General features: G+C 54.2%; 1 protein-coding gene across 4 annotated transcripts; it reads left to right on the top strand.

Moving 5' to 3' along the window:
- The first annotated feature begins 269 nt into the window (after positions 1–269).
- Positions 270–14,009, top strand: PGAP2 (post-GPI attachment to proteins 2). Of its 4 annotated transcripts, XM_058545742.1 has the most exons (7): positions 690–3,713; positions 5,942–5,955; positions 7,774–7,942; positions 11,566–11,818; positions 11,961–12,067; positions 12,681–12,789; positions 12,998–14,009. In XM_058545742.1, the coding sequence occupies exons 1-7, from the start codon at positions 3,549–3,551 to the stop codon at positions 13,126–13,128; spliced, it is 948 nt and encodes a 315-aa protein (XP_058401725.1). In that variant the 5' UTR covers positions 690–3,548; the 3' UTR covers positions 13,129–14,009. The 4 variants fall into 4 exon arrangements, with proteins under 4 accessions (XP_058401724.1, XP_058401722.1, XP_058401723.1 ...); XM_058545741.1 differs by lacking the exons at positions 5,942–5,955; positions 7,774–7,942 and adding an exon at positions 270–280 and having other exon boundaries at positions 3,539–3,713; positions 11,961–12,055; XM_058545739.1 differs by lacking the exons at positions 5,942–5,955; positions 7,774–7,942 and adding an exon at positions 575–675 and having other exon boundaries at positions 3,539–3,713.
- The last annotated feature ends 108 nt before the right edge of the window (positions 14,010–14,117 follow it).

Genomic DNA, 14,117 nt, shown 5'->3' on the forward strand with positions numbered 1-14,117 from the left:
GGGATGGGCCTCACTGGGTCTCATTACGTGTAAGGTGCTTTTCTTTTTGCTGAAATCCCTGGAACTGGCTCTCAGGAGCAAAGTTTGGGGGAGGGGCACCGAGGCTGGGGCGAAACTGGTTTAATGTTTCCGAAGGGCGAAGCTGGATAATTCGGCTAGAATTGCGGGGAGGGGGGCGGGGGCGGAGGCAGGAAAGATTGGGGTCAGGAAGTGAGAGAATTCCGGGTCCTGTTGAATTAATTTTATGTTTTTTCAACAGGTGATGGAACGCAGCTGAGAGGTAAGGTGACAGGGTGGCTTATCCAACGTGTCAAGCAAAGGTGTCCAGGGCTCTTCTGGCTGCCCCCACGCAGCCGGAATTAGCGGGGTAGACCAGGGCTGGAGAGGCATGGCGTGAGGGGACGCCAGATTAACGGGGAGAGCCCGGGGTCCGGGTCCGCAGAAATGGGGAGGGGCCAGCAGAGGATCTGGGCGCAGTTTCCTCCCCAAGTTCCGCCCCAAGCGCTCTGGCCCCGCCCCCGCCGTTCCCACTCCGACCTGCCCCCCCGTCGCTCGCCCCCCGGGGCCCGTCTGGGCCTGGGCTCCCCCAGTGGCCCCTAGTGGCCCCTAGTGGCTCCCAGTGGCCCCCAGGCTCTCGGCCTGCGCCGGCCCAGCCTCCTCACCGCCACAGCCTGGGTGAGTATGGGAGTGGGTGTGCCGGGCCGCCGGGCAGCCCCATTTGGGGGAGCTCGGCCATGCGGTGAGCCTCCGCAGTGCCCGGCCCCAAGCTCTGGGGGTCTTGGTGCCTGCCTAGGAACTGCTGTTGTCCCGACTTGCTGAGCTGACCCCTTTCCCCTCCGCTCCCCAACATGGGGCTGGATGTGCAGGGGTTGAGCTCTCCCTTCACTCCACAGGGACTCTTGGTCCAGATTTCCTCCTTAGGTGCCCCGGGAGTGGAGACGTGGGGGCCTTGAAACCCCATAGATTACTTTTAAATCCTAGCTCTGCCAGTTATTGGCCTGTGGCTTTGAGCAAGTGGGTTTGTTTTTGTTTTTGTTTTTGTTTTTTTTGTGAGGAAGATCAGCCCTGAGCTAACATCTGCCAATCCTCCTCTTTTTGCTGAGGAAGACTGGCCCTGGGCTAACATCCATGCTCATCTTCCTCCACTTTATATGGGATGCCGCCACAGCATGGCCTGACAAGTGGTGCATTGGTGCCGGCCCGGGATCAGAACCAGCGAACCCCAGGCCTTCGCAGTGGAGCGCGCGCACTTAAGCGTTTGCACCACCAGGCTGGCCCCTGAGCAAGTGTTTTTAACCTCCCTGAGCCTCGGTTTCCTCTTCTGTGAAATGGAAATATACAGGTGATAGTGCCTACCTCATAGAATGATAGGATTAAAGGAAACAACGTGTATCTGGTGTTAAGTAGGGTGCCTAGTACTCAGAAGGCGCTTAGTAAATGTGGATTCCGACTGGAGGCTGATAAGATCTTTGGGAACCTTTAGAGATAAGGTAGGGGTACTCCTAAGAAATCAGTTTTCAGCTGGTAGTACCTGTGAGGAAGTTAGAGTTGACAGGGGCTGTACAGCTGCGCTTCAAGTAGTGAACTCCCTGTCCTGAGGCTGGAGGAGTAGAATGACCAAGTTGGAATGGCCTTAGTAGTAATTTAAACCATATGATCCCCATGTTGCACAGCTGTGGAAATAGGCCCAGAGAGGTTAGGTGACTTGCCCAAGGTCACACAGCTAAAAGGGAGGCCAGGCATACCTCCAAGAAGTGGAACAGACTGTTCCTTGAACCTTCTTATCACCCACCTGCCTTCAGCAGTGCCTCTTCCTTCCCTGAGGATCTGGTCTTCAATTTGGGGATCCCAGTGGTTCCTGAGGGATCTAGAGCAGCTGGCTTCAGGGAGGGATGTTGGGAGGGGGGATAGTACTGCTACAACCACAGAATCTGGGTTTGGGCTGAGTGGTGAAGGTGTTCCCCTTCTAGGGCCTGGAGGGATTTATAATCCTCTTGGGGGTGGTCCAAGGAATGCGTTTGATTTGTAAGGGTCACCAGAGCCGCTTCCAACTCCCCTGGGAGACTCCTGGCTTGCAAAGAGAGAAAGGAGCTTGAGCAATTAGGGCAGGCTACCTGATGGGGCCTGGCAGAGAGGCGGGTAGGGGAGATGGATGAGAATGCAGAGGCACATCCACCTGACTGCTCCGGAATGCCAGGAGGCGGGCAGCACTGAGGTCAGGGTTCTTCCTGAGGGTGGGACTAGAGGGCAAAGTCCTGAGGGCGGGGCCAGGAAGAGTTGGGACGTGATCTGGCAAGGCCCTTGGAGTCCAGAGGGCAGGTTCTTTATGTATCTGGAGCCAGCCCTAGTTTGGCAACAGGAAGTCTGAGTTCTGAGGATGGCTTTCCCTCAGGCTCAGCACAGGGCTTTGAGGAAGGGCCTTCGTCTCTGTGTGTCTTGGTTTCTCTGTCTTTACAATGAGTATAGGGCTGACTGCCTCATGTATATAGGATCTGGTTTTTACCTTTCTTCCTCCAATGGACAGGCACCCCTTCTCCCTCCCCACCTAACCTGACCTTTCTGCCCAGAGCTCTGGCCCAGAGAAGAAGGGGTCAAGGAAGGCCAGAGATGCAGTTTGTAACCGTGTGAGCCCCACATCGCCCCACTGCTGGCTCTTCCTTCTATTTGCTGTGTGACCCTGAGCAGGTTCCTGTCTCCCTCTCATTCTATACACTGAGGGGGGCTGGGTTAAGAAAGCTGGTGTATACTTGGCTGTTATAGTTCCTGACCTTAGATACTCTTGTCTGAGCGGGGAGTCACAGTCCTCAGGAGCCCTTACCTAGTCTCCAGTGGGGGGTGGACAGGCCCTGGTACTGGGAAGCCTCCAGAAGCTGACCAGGCAGCTCTCCCCAACAAACAGCAAGCCCAGGCTAGTACCAGGCCTGATTCTGCAAAGCCTTTCACCCTCGGAGCACGTGAGGCAGCTGGCAGGGACAAGCAGGGAGTCGAGATTCTGTTGGCTTCCATGGTGCCCTTGCTGCTGTGGACTGCAGTGCAGGCATGCGGAGCACACAGAGCCTGGGAAGGGACTGAAGGTGCAGAAGGGCCCTGGGCTGGTGGGTGGAGCAGTGAGAGCTGATGGGAGGCCCTGAAGCCTGGAAGCTCAAAGGCCTGGGGGAAGAGATGGGCCATTCTGTCCACTGGGAGGTTTTAGGATTGGTTCCCGAAACAAGAGAGACTGGTTAAACCAGCTCCTGTAGTGCTAGGCCTGTCAAGCCAGGCATAGGGGTGAGGAGAAGCTCTCCCAATCTATTCAAGCTTCATTTTAGCACAGATCTGATTCACAGTCTATCCTCTGAAATTGGAGGTGAATGGGATTCTGAGTCAGTCTTCCTCACCCAGGGCAGGAGCTGTTCACGCTGAGGGGCTAGGTGGCTTCCTTCTCAGACTCCCCGCCCCAGAGCACAGCTGAGCTGAGGACTGAGCACAAGGGCTGGCTTCACCACTGAGTCCCAGCCTTGCTGCCTTGGGCCCTGACAGCATATCACTCCATCCTCAGGTCCGACAAGATGTACCAGGTCCCAATGCCGCTGGACCGGGAGGGGACCCTGATCCGGCTCCGCTTCACTCTGGTGGCCCTGGTCACAGTTTGCTGTCCACTTGTTGCCTTCCTCTTCTGCATCCTCTGGTCCCTGCTCTTCCACTTCAAGGAGACTACGGCCACACACTGTGGGGTAGGGCTTGGGCGGGGCACTGACACCTCATATTCAGGCCCGATTGGATCTTTTCTGGATCCTGATTCTATTGTATCCTGATTCTATTGTAACAGGATTAGCCAGCTTTCCAGAGGGGTCCATCAAACATACTGGGCTGCTGGGGGGGATGCTTGCAAATTGAGGTTGCAAGAATTAGGCTCCCTCCACCCTCCATGGAGGTCACTACGGGCTGGGGCCATTGAAGTTGGGCAGCCCCAGAACCCAGAACCCAATCCTTACTTCATAGAGGGGCAGATTCAGGAGCCCCAGGGTTTTCTGGGGGATGGAGACACAACAGGACTGGGCAAGAGGGTGTTTGGGGCCTCTTAGTGTGGCACTGTGGCCTTGTCCCTGTCTCTGTGGGAATGTGATTATGTATATGTGTGTGTATAGCTGTGAGGGACATGACTGTAATGGCTTTGAGTGGGGTATGTGTGTGAGAGAGACTATATTTGTGCCTGTCTGGATGGGGACCTGACTATGTGTGTGTATATGTGTTCTGGGGTAGGTCCCATCCTCTTGGAGGTTCCATAGGTGGCCATGCACCCTCTGGACAGGGGTATGGTGTGCTATGCCAGGAAGAAAGATGTGCGAGTTTTCTCTGTAGGCTGTTGGAGTAAATGGGGTTATAGTCCTCTGTTATAGTCCTAGTTCATCTACTGACTGTCTCTATTGCCTGAGACACGGAGACTGAGCCTCAGTTTACCCATGTCTAAAATGAGGCTGATAATTCCTGCTCTCTTGCTTCTCAGGGCTGGTATAGAGCTCCAGAGAGAGGAAGGATAGGAAGGTGGTTTGGGGAACGTGAGGGGTGAGGAGCAGAAGGAGGAGGAGGCAAAGGAGATTGTCAGGTTGGAAGGCAGGGCAAGAGAGGGAGTTAGCCTAGGGGCTCTAGGTGGGAAAGAGGCAGGGCCTAGACATGGACCCTGGGACTAGCCTCACCAAGAGCTCTGAAGGCCCCCAGTCAGCTGAGCTTCCCACCTTCCTGTAAAGAGCATCTGCTCCAGAAAAAGGGCTATGACTAGCAGTGGAGTCTGGCTGGCAGGGGTGGGGGCCCACTTCTTTTGTTCGTATGACTTAAAGTTTTCCCTCCTCTCGATTTGTCAGTGCGTAGACGTGGGCCTTGAGCTGTGGGCATCCAGTCTGATGAGATCCAGGGCTGGGAGCTATCAGAAGGAACAGGACTGGGTGACCAGGTGGTCTGAGGGGGAGGATCAGAAAGACTCCCTCCAACAGCCTTTCCTGACCTAGTTCTCCCCATAGATAATGCATCAAATGTTCTTCTTACCCTGGCCCACTCTTCTTCATCCTTCAAAACCCTGCTCAAGTGCCTCCTCCTCCAGACAGACTTCTCTAGCCTCTTTGGGGCAAACTTAATCACTCCCTGCTCTGGGTGCCCACAGTTCCCTGTGTTCTCTCACACACAGTTCTATCACATCATATTTGTGTTTGTCTTCCCCACCAGACTGGGAGCTCCTTGAAGGTGGGCACTGCATCTGAATCAGAAAGTATTTGTTGAACAAGTGGATAGGACTCCCCAGCCCAGTGCTCTGGGAACTGGAAGGCATGGTATGATGCAGTCCTAGTCCATACAGAAAATCATAATATTTGCATAGCATATGGAATTAAACAGAGTAAGCTGTTTGCTCTGCCCCTCATGGCTGGCTCTGAGGGCTGATGGGATCAGTAACCTCAGCATATCTGGCATACCTATAACCCATTCTTGGCATACTAGTTAGGGAGCTAAGGCATAGGTAGTTGTTGGAGGGATACCTGGCCTCGCTGGGGCAAGACCAGGCCTAGTGACCCTGGGGGTATGTTGTCCACACTCCCTGGGACTACCATGTGGGATCCACCTGGGGATTTTCATAGATGCTCTGAATTTCTCGCCCAGAGTATCCCAGGAATGGCCAACCCTAGGAATACAAGAAGTAACCTTAGTCCAACACATCTGTAATTAGATGACTTTGCCTCTGCTTACATATCCCCAGTGATGGAGAACCTCCTTCCTCCCAGGCAGCCTATTTGAAGGAGGCTTAGTAACTAACAATTAGCAAGCTCTTTCTTGTATGTAGAGCATACACTCTCTTTCTGGTGAATCTTTGCATTTGCCCTGGCTCTGCTTTGGGACCCTTAGAGCTACTCTTTCCTCCTGGCTTCCAGCCAGCCCTGCAGAGATGTGAAGGCAGCAGTGGGGGGTCCCTGAGTCTACTCTTTGTAGGTAGCATAGCTCCAGTTCCTCCAGACTGCCCTCATAGGACACATGCCCCTAGACTTGGCCCAGTTTGTCGCTGTTCTCTCCTAGGCCTGATCGGGGGATAGGATTTCATATGGCCTGGGCAGTACAGGCAAGAGCAGGACTGTGCCCTTCCTGTTACTGGCTCTTAGACCTCTGTTAATACAGCCTGAGCTGCCATCAGCTGTTTCTGCACAGGTACAGGCTGGACACTGATACCTCATATTTGAGTCCGTCTAGATCTCCTTTGGATCCTGAATCTATTGTCCTAAGATTAGCTAGCTCTCCACTGGGGCCCAACAAACATACTCAGTCCTGCTCCAACAAAAAGGGGCTAAATCCTATTCTGCTTTCTCCCTTTCCCTTCCCAGAAACCTGCCTGTATCCCTGGATACAACCCTCAGAAAGGTGCCTAGCCCCATCCCTGTCAAAGAGGCTATTGTGGGCTGACTTTAGCCACTATCACTTCTTACCTTTGCAGAATGTTCTAGGATTTATGACCTGGCCTTGTTGGTCCTGGGAAGGCTGTGTGTCTGGGCAGGCGTGGAGATCTTGACTCTGTGGGCGGGAGGGCAGGCCCTGGGGAACTAGGGGTGGGACCCTCTAGTCTTAGAACAGTCTCAGTCTGGCTAGAGCCCTCAACCCAAGCCCCGGATCCTTCAGCACCCAATGTGAGTGTCACTCAGTGCGTGCCCTCCCCCATTCCCTGATGCTGAGCGAGACTAGTAGACTGGGGTTCCCTTAATGGAGGGAGGTATGAGTCCCAATGGGAGACTTGGTCCTAGGCCTTTTAATACAAAGCCATCTCTTACTGCTCCCCAGAAGGGGACCCAGCTTGAGGGGTCATGGTGGTTGGGGCAGTAGGGGGTGGGAGGAGGGAGTTCTCTGCTTCGAGGGAGAAGGGAGCGGGGGAAGCCCAGCTCCGTTGGTCTGGGTCTGTCCTTGCCGGGTCTGGGCCAGCACAGCAGGCTCAAGCTGAGTGGAGAAGGTTCCCGTGACCCTCAGATTCCCGTAAACCTTGGATTGGGTGACATAGTCTTCTTAGAGAGGAAGGAGTTGGAGATCTGGGGCTCCTCAGGGACCCTAATATGTTGGGATCAGGGTACTACTGGCCTGAGGCTTGGATCATTCTGAGCCTGGGGGTGGGATGGCTGGCAGCCTGTGGCCCCATTGAAATAGGTTCTGGGGCACTCCCACTGTTCCTAGTTGAACTTGGGTGAAGAGCAGGAATGTGGTCAGACAGGGTCAGTGGGAGGGCTTGGACCAGTCTGAGCCAAGGGTCCTTTGTCTAGGTTACTTGGCCTGAAGAAAGCCTTGACTTGGAGCCTTAAACTGTCAGGTGGCAAGAGACCTTATTCTTAATGTTTGATCCTGGCATGGTTCTGGGCCTCAGTCTCTCCTTCTGTGGAATGGGAATAATAACCTTTCCACCTCTGACCTTCTCCTGAGTGGGTATGAGGGTCGTGAGAATGGGGTGGGCCATCAGAGCTCCCATGTCCAGGCCACTGGGAGCCTCTATTCTCCAGACTCGTCAACAGGTGGGCCTACAGGATAAGTGTGCCAAGGGGATTCCTAAGAGCTGACCCTGCCTATCTCTGCTGCTCCTGCCCTATCTCCCTCTGCACCTCCTTCTCTTCTGCACTGTTTTCCTTTTTCCCTTCTGCTCTTTCTGTTCTTTCTACTCTGGTTCTTCGTATATCCTGAGGAGCCAGCTCTGGAAAAGGCCCCACTTTCCCAGCCCCAGGGATCCCACCAGGCCCCAAAGTTGTGTCCCTCGCCCTGCCTGGGCACCACTCCCTACAGGATGTTCTCTGCGGCCTCCCAGCCCTTGGACCCTGATGGGACCGTGTTCCGGCTCCGCTTCACGGCCATGGTCTTATGGACCATCACTTTCCCTGTGTTCGGCTTCTTCTTCTGCATCATCTGGTCCCTGGTGTTCCACTTTGAGTACACGGTGGCCACTGACTGTGGGGTGAGTGCCAGCTCCCCAGCACCTGGGTCAGGGCCAGGTCGTGAGATGGCGATAGGGTGGAATCAGAGAGTAAGAGAGAAAGCAGAGGGTCAGAGAGAGGGGGAAAGGGATAAAAGGATGGTGGGGGGCAGGTCAGAGTTAGGGGAAATTTGAGGGGAGGGACTCAGAGAGTAGAGTCACAGTGGTCCAAGAGTAAAAGAGGATCATAGAGAGTGAAAGGGAACAGAGGGGAGTGTGGAAAGGGAAGGGAGTGGGAATACACAAGAGAGATCGTGAGAAGGGGAAGGAGGCTGAAGAAAGACCAGACTGGAAAGGAAGCCAGGGCTGAGGGGGGAAGACGAGGCCAGGAGAAGGAACAGGTAGCTTTAGCCCAGACTGGGGGCCTGACCCGAGAGGAGCCCCAGCCCTGCCCTGGGATCTTCTAGCTTGGTTTCTCCCTCCGGCAGCCTCAGGCCCCTCAGCCCGTGTCCACTCAGGGCTCTGCCGGCTAGAAACCTGGATGGACTTCCTGCCTCCAAGAGCAGTCCACCAGGCCTTTCCTGAGGGCCCAGGGGAAGAGGTTCTATGTCAGGGGCATGGAATTGAACATGGACTTGCCCTCAGCATCTCATTCCTTCCAGAGACAGTCCTAGACACAGACAGTCACCACACAGTGAGATGGGATTCCTATTGTGATAAGAGGGAGAACAGAGATTGCAGGGCCCAGAGGAAGCACTTAACCCAGCTTGGATGCTGGGGAACACTTCCTGGAGGAAGGGACATTGTTGCTCTGGGGGTGAAGAAGGATCTTTGTGAATGCCGGCCTGACAACTTTTGATTTTATCTAGAGGGCAATGGGGAGCTTTGGAAAGATTTTAAGCAGCAAAGAGACATGATCAGATTTGTGCTTTAGAAGACCATTCTGGCTTCTGAGTGGAGAACAGATTTAAGGGCAGGGGGCAAGAGTGGGGAGACCATTGAGGAAGCTAGTGCAATAGCTCCTGCTCCTGGGGAGACCAGAGCTAAGATGGGGACTGTGAGGATAGAGAGGTGGGGATGGAGTCCAGAGAAGAGTAGCAAGTAGAATTGACAGGAATGGGAGTTTTTGTCTGGTTGGCAAGGGGCGAGGGGCAGTAAGGTAGATAGAAAAGTCATCCATAATTTCAGGGGACTTTTATCTGTAGCCAAAAGAATGAATCTCTAATGGTGAAATATGAGGTGCTATGATAGGGAATTTTTTGGACCCCCTCCCTTTATACCATGTGAATTTCTAATCTACTGCTCTGCCACAGATCCACTGAGCCATGTCCTCCAGGCCAAAGGGTTTCTACTCTTGGGGGAAGGGGTTATGTTCCCATCTCTCAGTACCCTTAGTTCTGGGCTCATGGGGAGGTTTGGGGTGAGCTGAGTACCTGGTCTCTGATAGTTCCTGATGTTGCGTGTTGCTGGCATAGTTAGTGAGTGGGGAACTCATGTGCTTGGGATGGGGGTGTATGTATGAGTATCTATACCTGATTATGTGTGTGTGTCTGTGGTCTGTGTCTGTGTCTGTGTAATAAGAGAGGCAATCCCTGCTCTCAGAATCCTGCCCCCGCCCTTAATCTGAGAGGAGCTTGTGAGGATGGGACCAGCAGCCACAGGGCCCTAATTCTTTCTTCCTCCTGAGGCGTCCCCCCAACTCTGTGCCACCTCTACCCTTTACCTGTTTCCTGGCATCAGTCAGGGCTCTGGGCCCTTGAATACTCTGGGCTCTCCCAGCCAAGCTTAAGATGCTCGTCCTGTTCCTCTTAAAGTAGCTGATATGGGGGAGGAGTTTTCAGAATGAATATGCTAGGAAATGGAGGCAACACTCCCACTAACCTTACTCAGGGGACCTCAGAGAGGCAGAAATGTAAGGAGGCATGGATGTCTCAGAAGTGTCTGGTGAAGATATGATTCCCACCTCTCACTCATATGCAGGCCTTCTCATGTTCAACAGCCACATAACTCACTGCCTATTTGCAAGCTTTTCAGGGGAGTTTGTCTTCTGAAAGCCATCACTTGTACCCACTGTGTGCCAAACACTGCAGATGCTTTGCATACATTATATTTAGTGTTCACAATCACCCTGAAAGCTAGGTGGTGTTACCCCTATTTTCCCAGTGAGGAAATTGAAGCTCAGAGAGGTGAAGTGACTTGCTCAAGTTCACCCAGCTAATAAAGGCAGAGCTGGGATGCAGACCCAGGTTTGTGTGGCTCCAAAGCCTCCGTGCTGCCTCTTCCCTGATAACTCAGACTGAATATCTGAGCTGCTCTCAGGCTATGGTATCTCAAGCCATGGCCTTCAGAGCAGCACCCTCTCTGTGAGAGCTCTGCACTTCGCCTCCTCTGACAGTGCTGAGGGGAATCCACCTCCTTTTCTGTGAAGGCTGTGAAGCCCCTGGCTGGTCCTCCCCCAGGACCACCCCTGCCCTGTGAGCTGCCTCCATCACTGCCTACCTTCCCAGCTGCTCCGAAGACCCATTCACCTTCCTTATTGGGAGAAAGGAAGGGATCTTCCAGAATCCATCTCAGAAGACTGGTCCCACCGGCCATAGCAGGGTCATTCCCTCACTGGATAGTTGGGCTCTGGCACTGTTCTAGCCCTTGTTGAAGGTTTAAAAAAGCCCATGGAAATACAACAGACTGGTAGCTCCCACAGTCCTGGAATCTTTCAGAAGTGCAAATTCTCAGATTCCACACCTCTGCATTCTCACACAGTCCCCGAAGAGTTGTATGCATGTTAAAGTTTGAGAAGCACTGCTCGAGGCCTGGAGTCTAGGAGATCCTCCTCTTGTCTCTGGCTTTCCAGTCCCCATCCAAACTACCGTTCACTCATCCCCCATCCTCCCACCCTCCCATACAAGCAGCACACCAGTCCTTCAGCTGTATTATCTCCTCCTCCTTCCTCAGCTTTAAAGAATGAGGCTCCAATTCCTTAAGGAATGAGGAATTCCAGATGTTGAGAAAGATGGATGAAAGAGAGACACAAAAACAGGGTCATTTTCTTAGACTACCCCAGGTTAGCAGCACCCACTTTTCTTGGACATGATCAGGGTGAGGGTATCCTTCCGGCCCACCTCCCCCAGGATCACACAGTACCCTCCAGCACCTTGGTACACCTGCCCAGAAGAGCAAGTGGAGCTGGGAGCAGTCAGAAGAAGAGCTCTGCTGGGCAGTGAGTCCAGCACTGTCCCAAGGGAAGCTCAAATGGTCTGTGATCCATCCTTGTCCTCGGGACTGAATCTGGGGTCCTGGGCTCATGGAACCTCCCACAGGGCCTTTTTGAGGGCACAGCCCCGCTCAGTGAGCTCAGGGAGTATCTGAACCTGTCTACAGCTTTCCCAGCCGTGTGTAGGTTCTAGTTGGGGGGAGATGGAGAAGGTCTCACCACGCCCCTACACAAACCCTAGGCTGGCTGTGGAATGAGAACCAAGCACACTAGGGGCCTGGGACCTGGAAGGGGAGGTTTCTCGGGAAAGCTCTGAGGGCGCCTGAAAGAGGGCTTCCTGGAAGAGGAGGGGCTGGAGCAGAGCCTTCTGAGGGCCGGGATGGTTAGATGGAGAGAGGGATCTCCAGGTGGGTGGGCCGGCAGAGCCTGGCGCCCAGATAGGTACCCTCTCTAGGTACCCAATTACCTGCCGTCGGTGAGCTCGGCCATCGGCGGGGAGGTGCCCCAGCGCTACGTGTGGCGCTTCTGCATCGGCCTGCACTCGGCGCCCCGCTTCTTGGTGGCCTTCGCCTACTGGAACCACTACCTCAGCTGCACCTCCCCGTGTCCCAGCTACCGCCCGCTTTGCCGCCTCAACTTTGGCCTCAACGTCGTGGAGAACCTTGCGCTGCTAGTGCTCACCTACGTCTCCTCTTCTGAGGACTTCAGTGGGTGCCCGGCTGAGGGAATGAGGAGTGGGGAAGGGGTTGGGAGGGGACCTCCCCTGCCCCTCCCTCACTTGGACCTTCAGATGAAGGGGTTTGGGTGCTCCCTGCAATGCATGCTCCCAACCATGCTCTTTCCCTCCAGCTATCCATGAAAATGCTTTTATTGTGTTCATCGCCTCCTCCCTCGGTCACATGCTCCTCACCTGCATTCTCTGGCGACTGACCAAGAAGCACACAGTAAGTCAGGAGGTACGGTCTACCCCTAGTGGGGCTCCAGGAGGCCCAGAGGAAAATCAAGGACACTCGTCCTCGGGACACGGGTAATGGTGAGGTGGGAACTGGAGCTCTGATGGGAACCGGGCTGGGGTTGGGGGTTGGGGACAAGTGGAGGGTGACTGACAGGTCAGAACCTAGGACTGTGTAGTATCGGGTAGTATGGGAGACTGGAGAAGAGGAGATGGAGGCTCCAAATGGGGGTAGAATGAGGAGCAGCACCCAGGCCGCAGTGAGTTAGGAACTGTCAGGGGTCTATGGTCTACAATCCAGTGCCCCGCCCCCCCACCACATACACACACTTTGCTTCTTCCCACAGTATCTGGAGGTGTTGGGTTGGTGGGTGACTCCAAGACACTTTCATACTCTGTCCCCTCGATGTGGCAGGGGCAGGGACACCACTGCTCTTTGGCCTCGTTACACCCCCAAATGTAGGGATGTGAACATGCCCATCATTCCTGCTGCTCCTGCCTGTGCCCCCTTCCATGAGCAAGGGAGGTTAGACTCAGCCCTTGGGAGTTGGGGCTGAGGGGAGGCTGCCCACACGTATCCAACAAGCTGCAGAGTGATCAGACAGCCCGTCTCCTAGGATCGAAAGTCCTACAACTGGAAACAGCGGCTCTTCATCATCAACTTCGTCTCCTTCTTCACGGCGCTAGCTGTCTACTTTCGGCACAACATGTATTGTGAGGCTGGAGGTGAGGCCAGGCTAGAATCCGTAGGTGGTCACAGTGGCTATGGGACAGTTGTGCTATTTTCTATAATGTGCAATATGGCAGTGGTCTTGGGGGCTGGTTGGCATTGTGTTCCCTGTGTAGTGATGTAGTGGTGGTGATTTATCAAGAGGCCTTTAGGGGGTGGGGGCAGGAGGCTCACTATGCCCTCTTCCTTGCGTTCTCACAACAGTGTACACCATCTTTGCTGTCCTGGAGTATACTGTTGTCCTAACCAACATGGCATTCCACATGACAGCCTGGTGGGACTTCGGCAACAAGGAGCTGCTCATTACCTCCCAGCCCGAGGAAAAGCGATTCTAAACCCTTTTCTCCCGCTGGGGAGGAGGAGGAGGCCCAATGCCCAGAAACTAGAAACAAGATACCACTCTGGCCTTCCCCGCCCTCTGTCCTCTCTGGGCCCTACTGAAGCTGGGGGAGGGAGGAAGGAGGGAGGAAGTGCACAGGACAAGGCTTTACCCAGCCCTGCTGGCCTCTCCTTTCTCCCACCCCACTTGAAGGCACAGGAGCATTCCAGCAGCGTCACCCTTACCTGAGAGGCCCCAGGAAGCTGAGCTGGCAGGAGAGCTCCACCGTCTGGTGCTAAAAAAAGTCTTGAGGTTCATAACCACCATCTGGTTCTTGGCCTTTACATAGCCACCTCACACTGAGGTCAGGGACCACTGAGCAGTGGCTACCCAAAAACCGCAGCCGTTTCTCTCTACGGGGTCATTCACTTGACTAATGTGTCTAACGATCTGCTGTGCACATCCAGGTCTGTGGCCTCAGCCCCCTGCTGAGGTTGCCAAGGTGTTCAAGTCCTGACTTCACCTCTGATTTGGTGTGCGCCCTTCCCTACCTAAGCCTCAGTGTGTCCATATGGGTGATGGGGCTGTATGGTTTCCAAGGGCTCTGCCCGTCTGTGGTTCTGACGTCCCCCTGTGGAGGTGGTGTTCTGCACCCGAAGGATGACCTGCTTCAGAAAAAATCACGGGCACAGCGTGTATTTCCCTTCCCCTCTGAAATCTCTGGCTGACAGACTCTTCCTCCTTGGCAAAGGTGTGGGGTAGAGGGATCAGAGGCACAGATTCCTTCCCCTAAGTGGGCTCTCTGGTGTCCCCCCGTCCTCCCTGCTACCCCAGGCCCTGAGCTCTTTTGGTTGTACATTTTATTTCAAAGGAAAATAAATTTTTTTTTTGCCAACAGTCTGGGCTAGGCTTGTCTTGGGGGTCGTCTCTTTGATTAATGGAACTGAGGTAAGGGACAGGCTCCAGGATTGAGGGACTAAGTCCATAACAGAGTATGATTCCTCC

The sequence above is a fragment of the Diceros bicornis genome, chromosome 7 (genome assembly GCF_020826845.1).
Source record: "Diceros bicornis minor isolate mBicDic1 chromosome 7, mDicBic1.mat.cur, whole genome shotgun sequence".
NCBI lineage: Eukaryota > Metazoa > Chordata > Mammalia > Perissodactyla > Rhinocerotidae > Diceros > Diceros bicornis.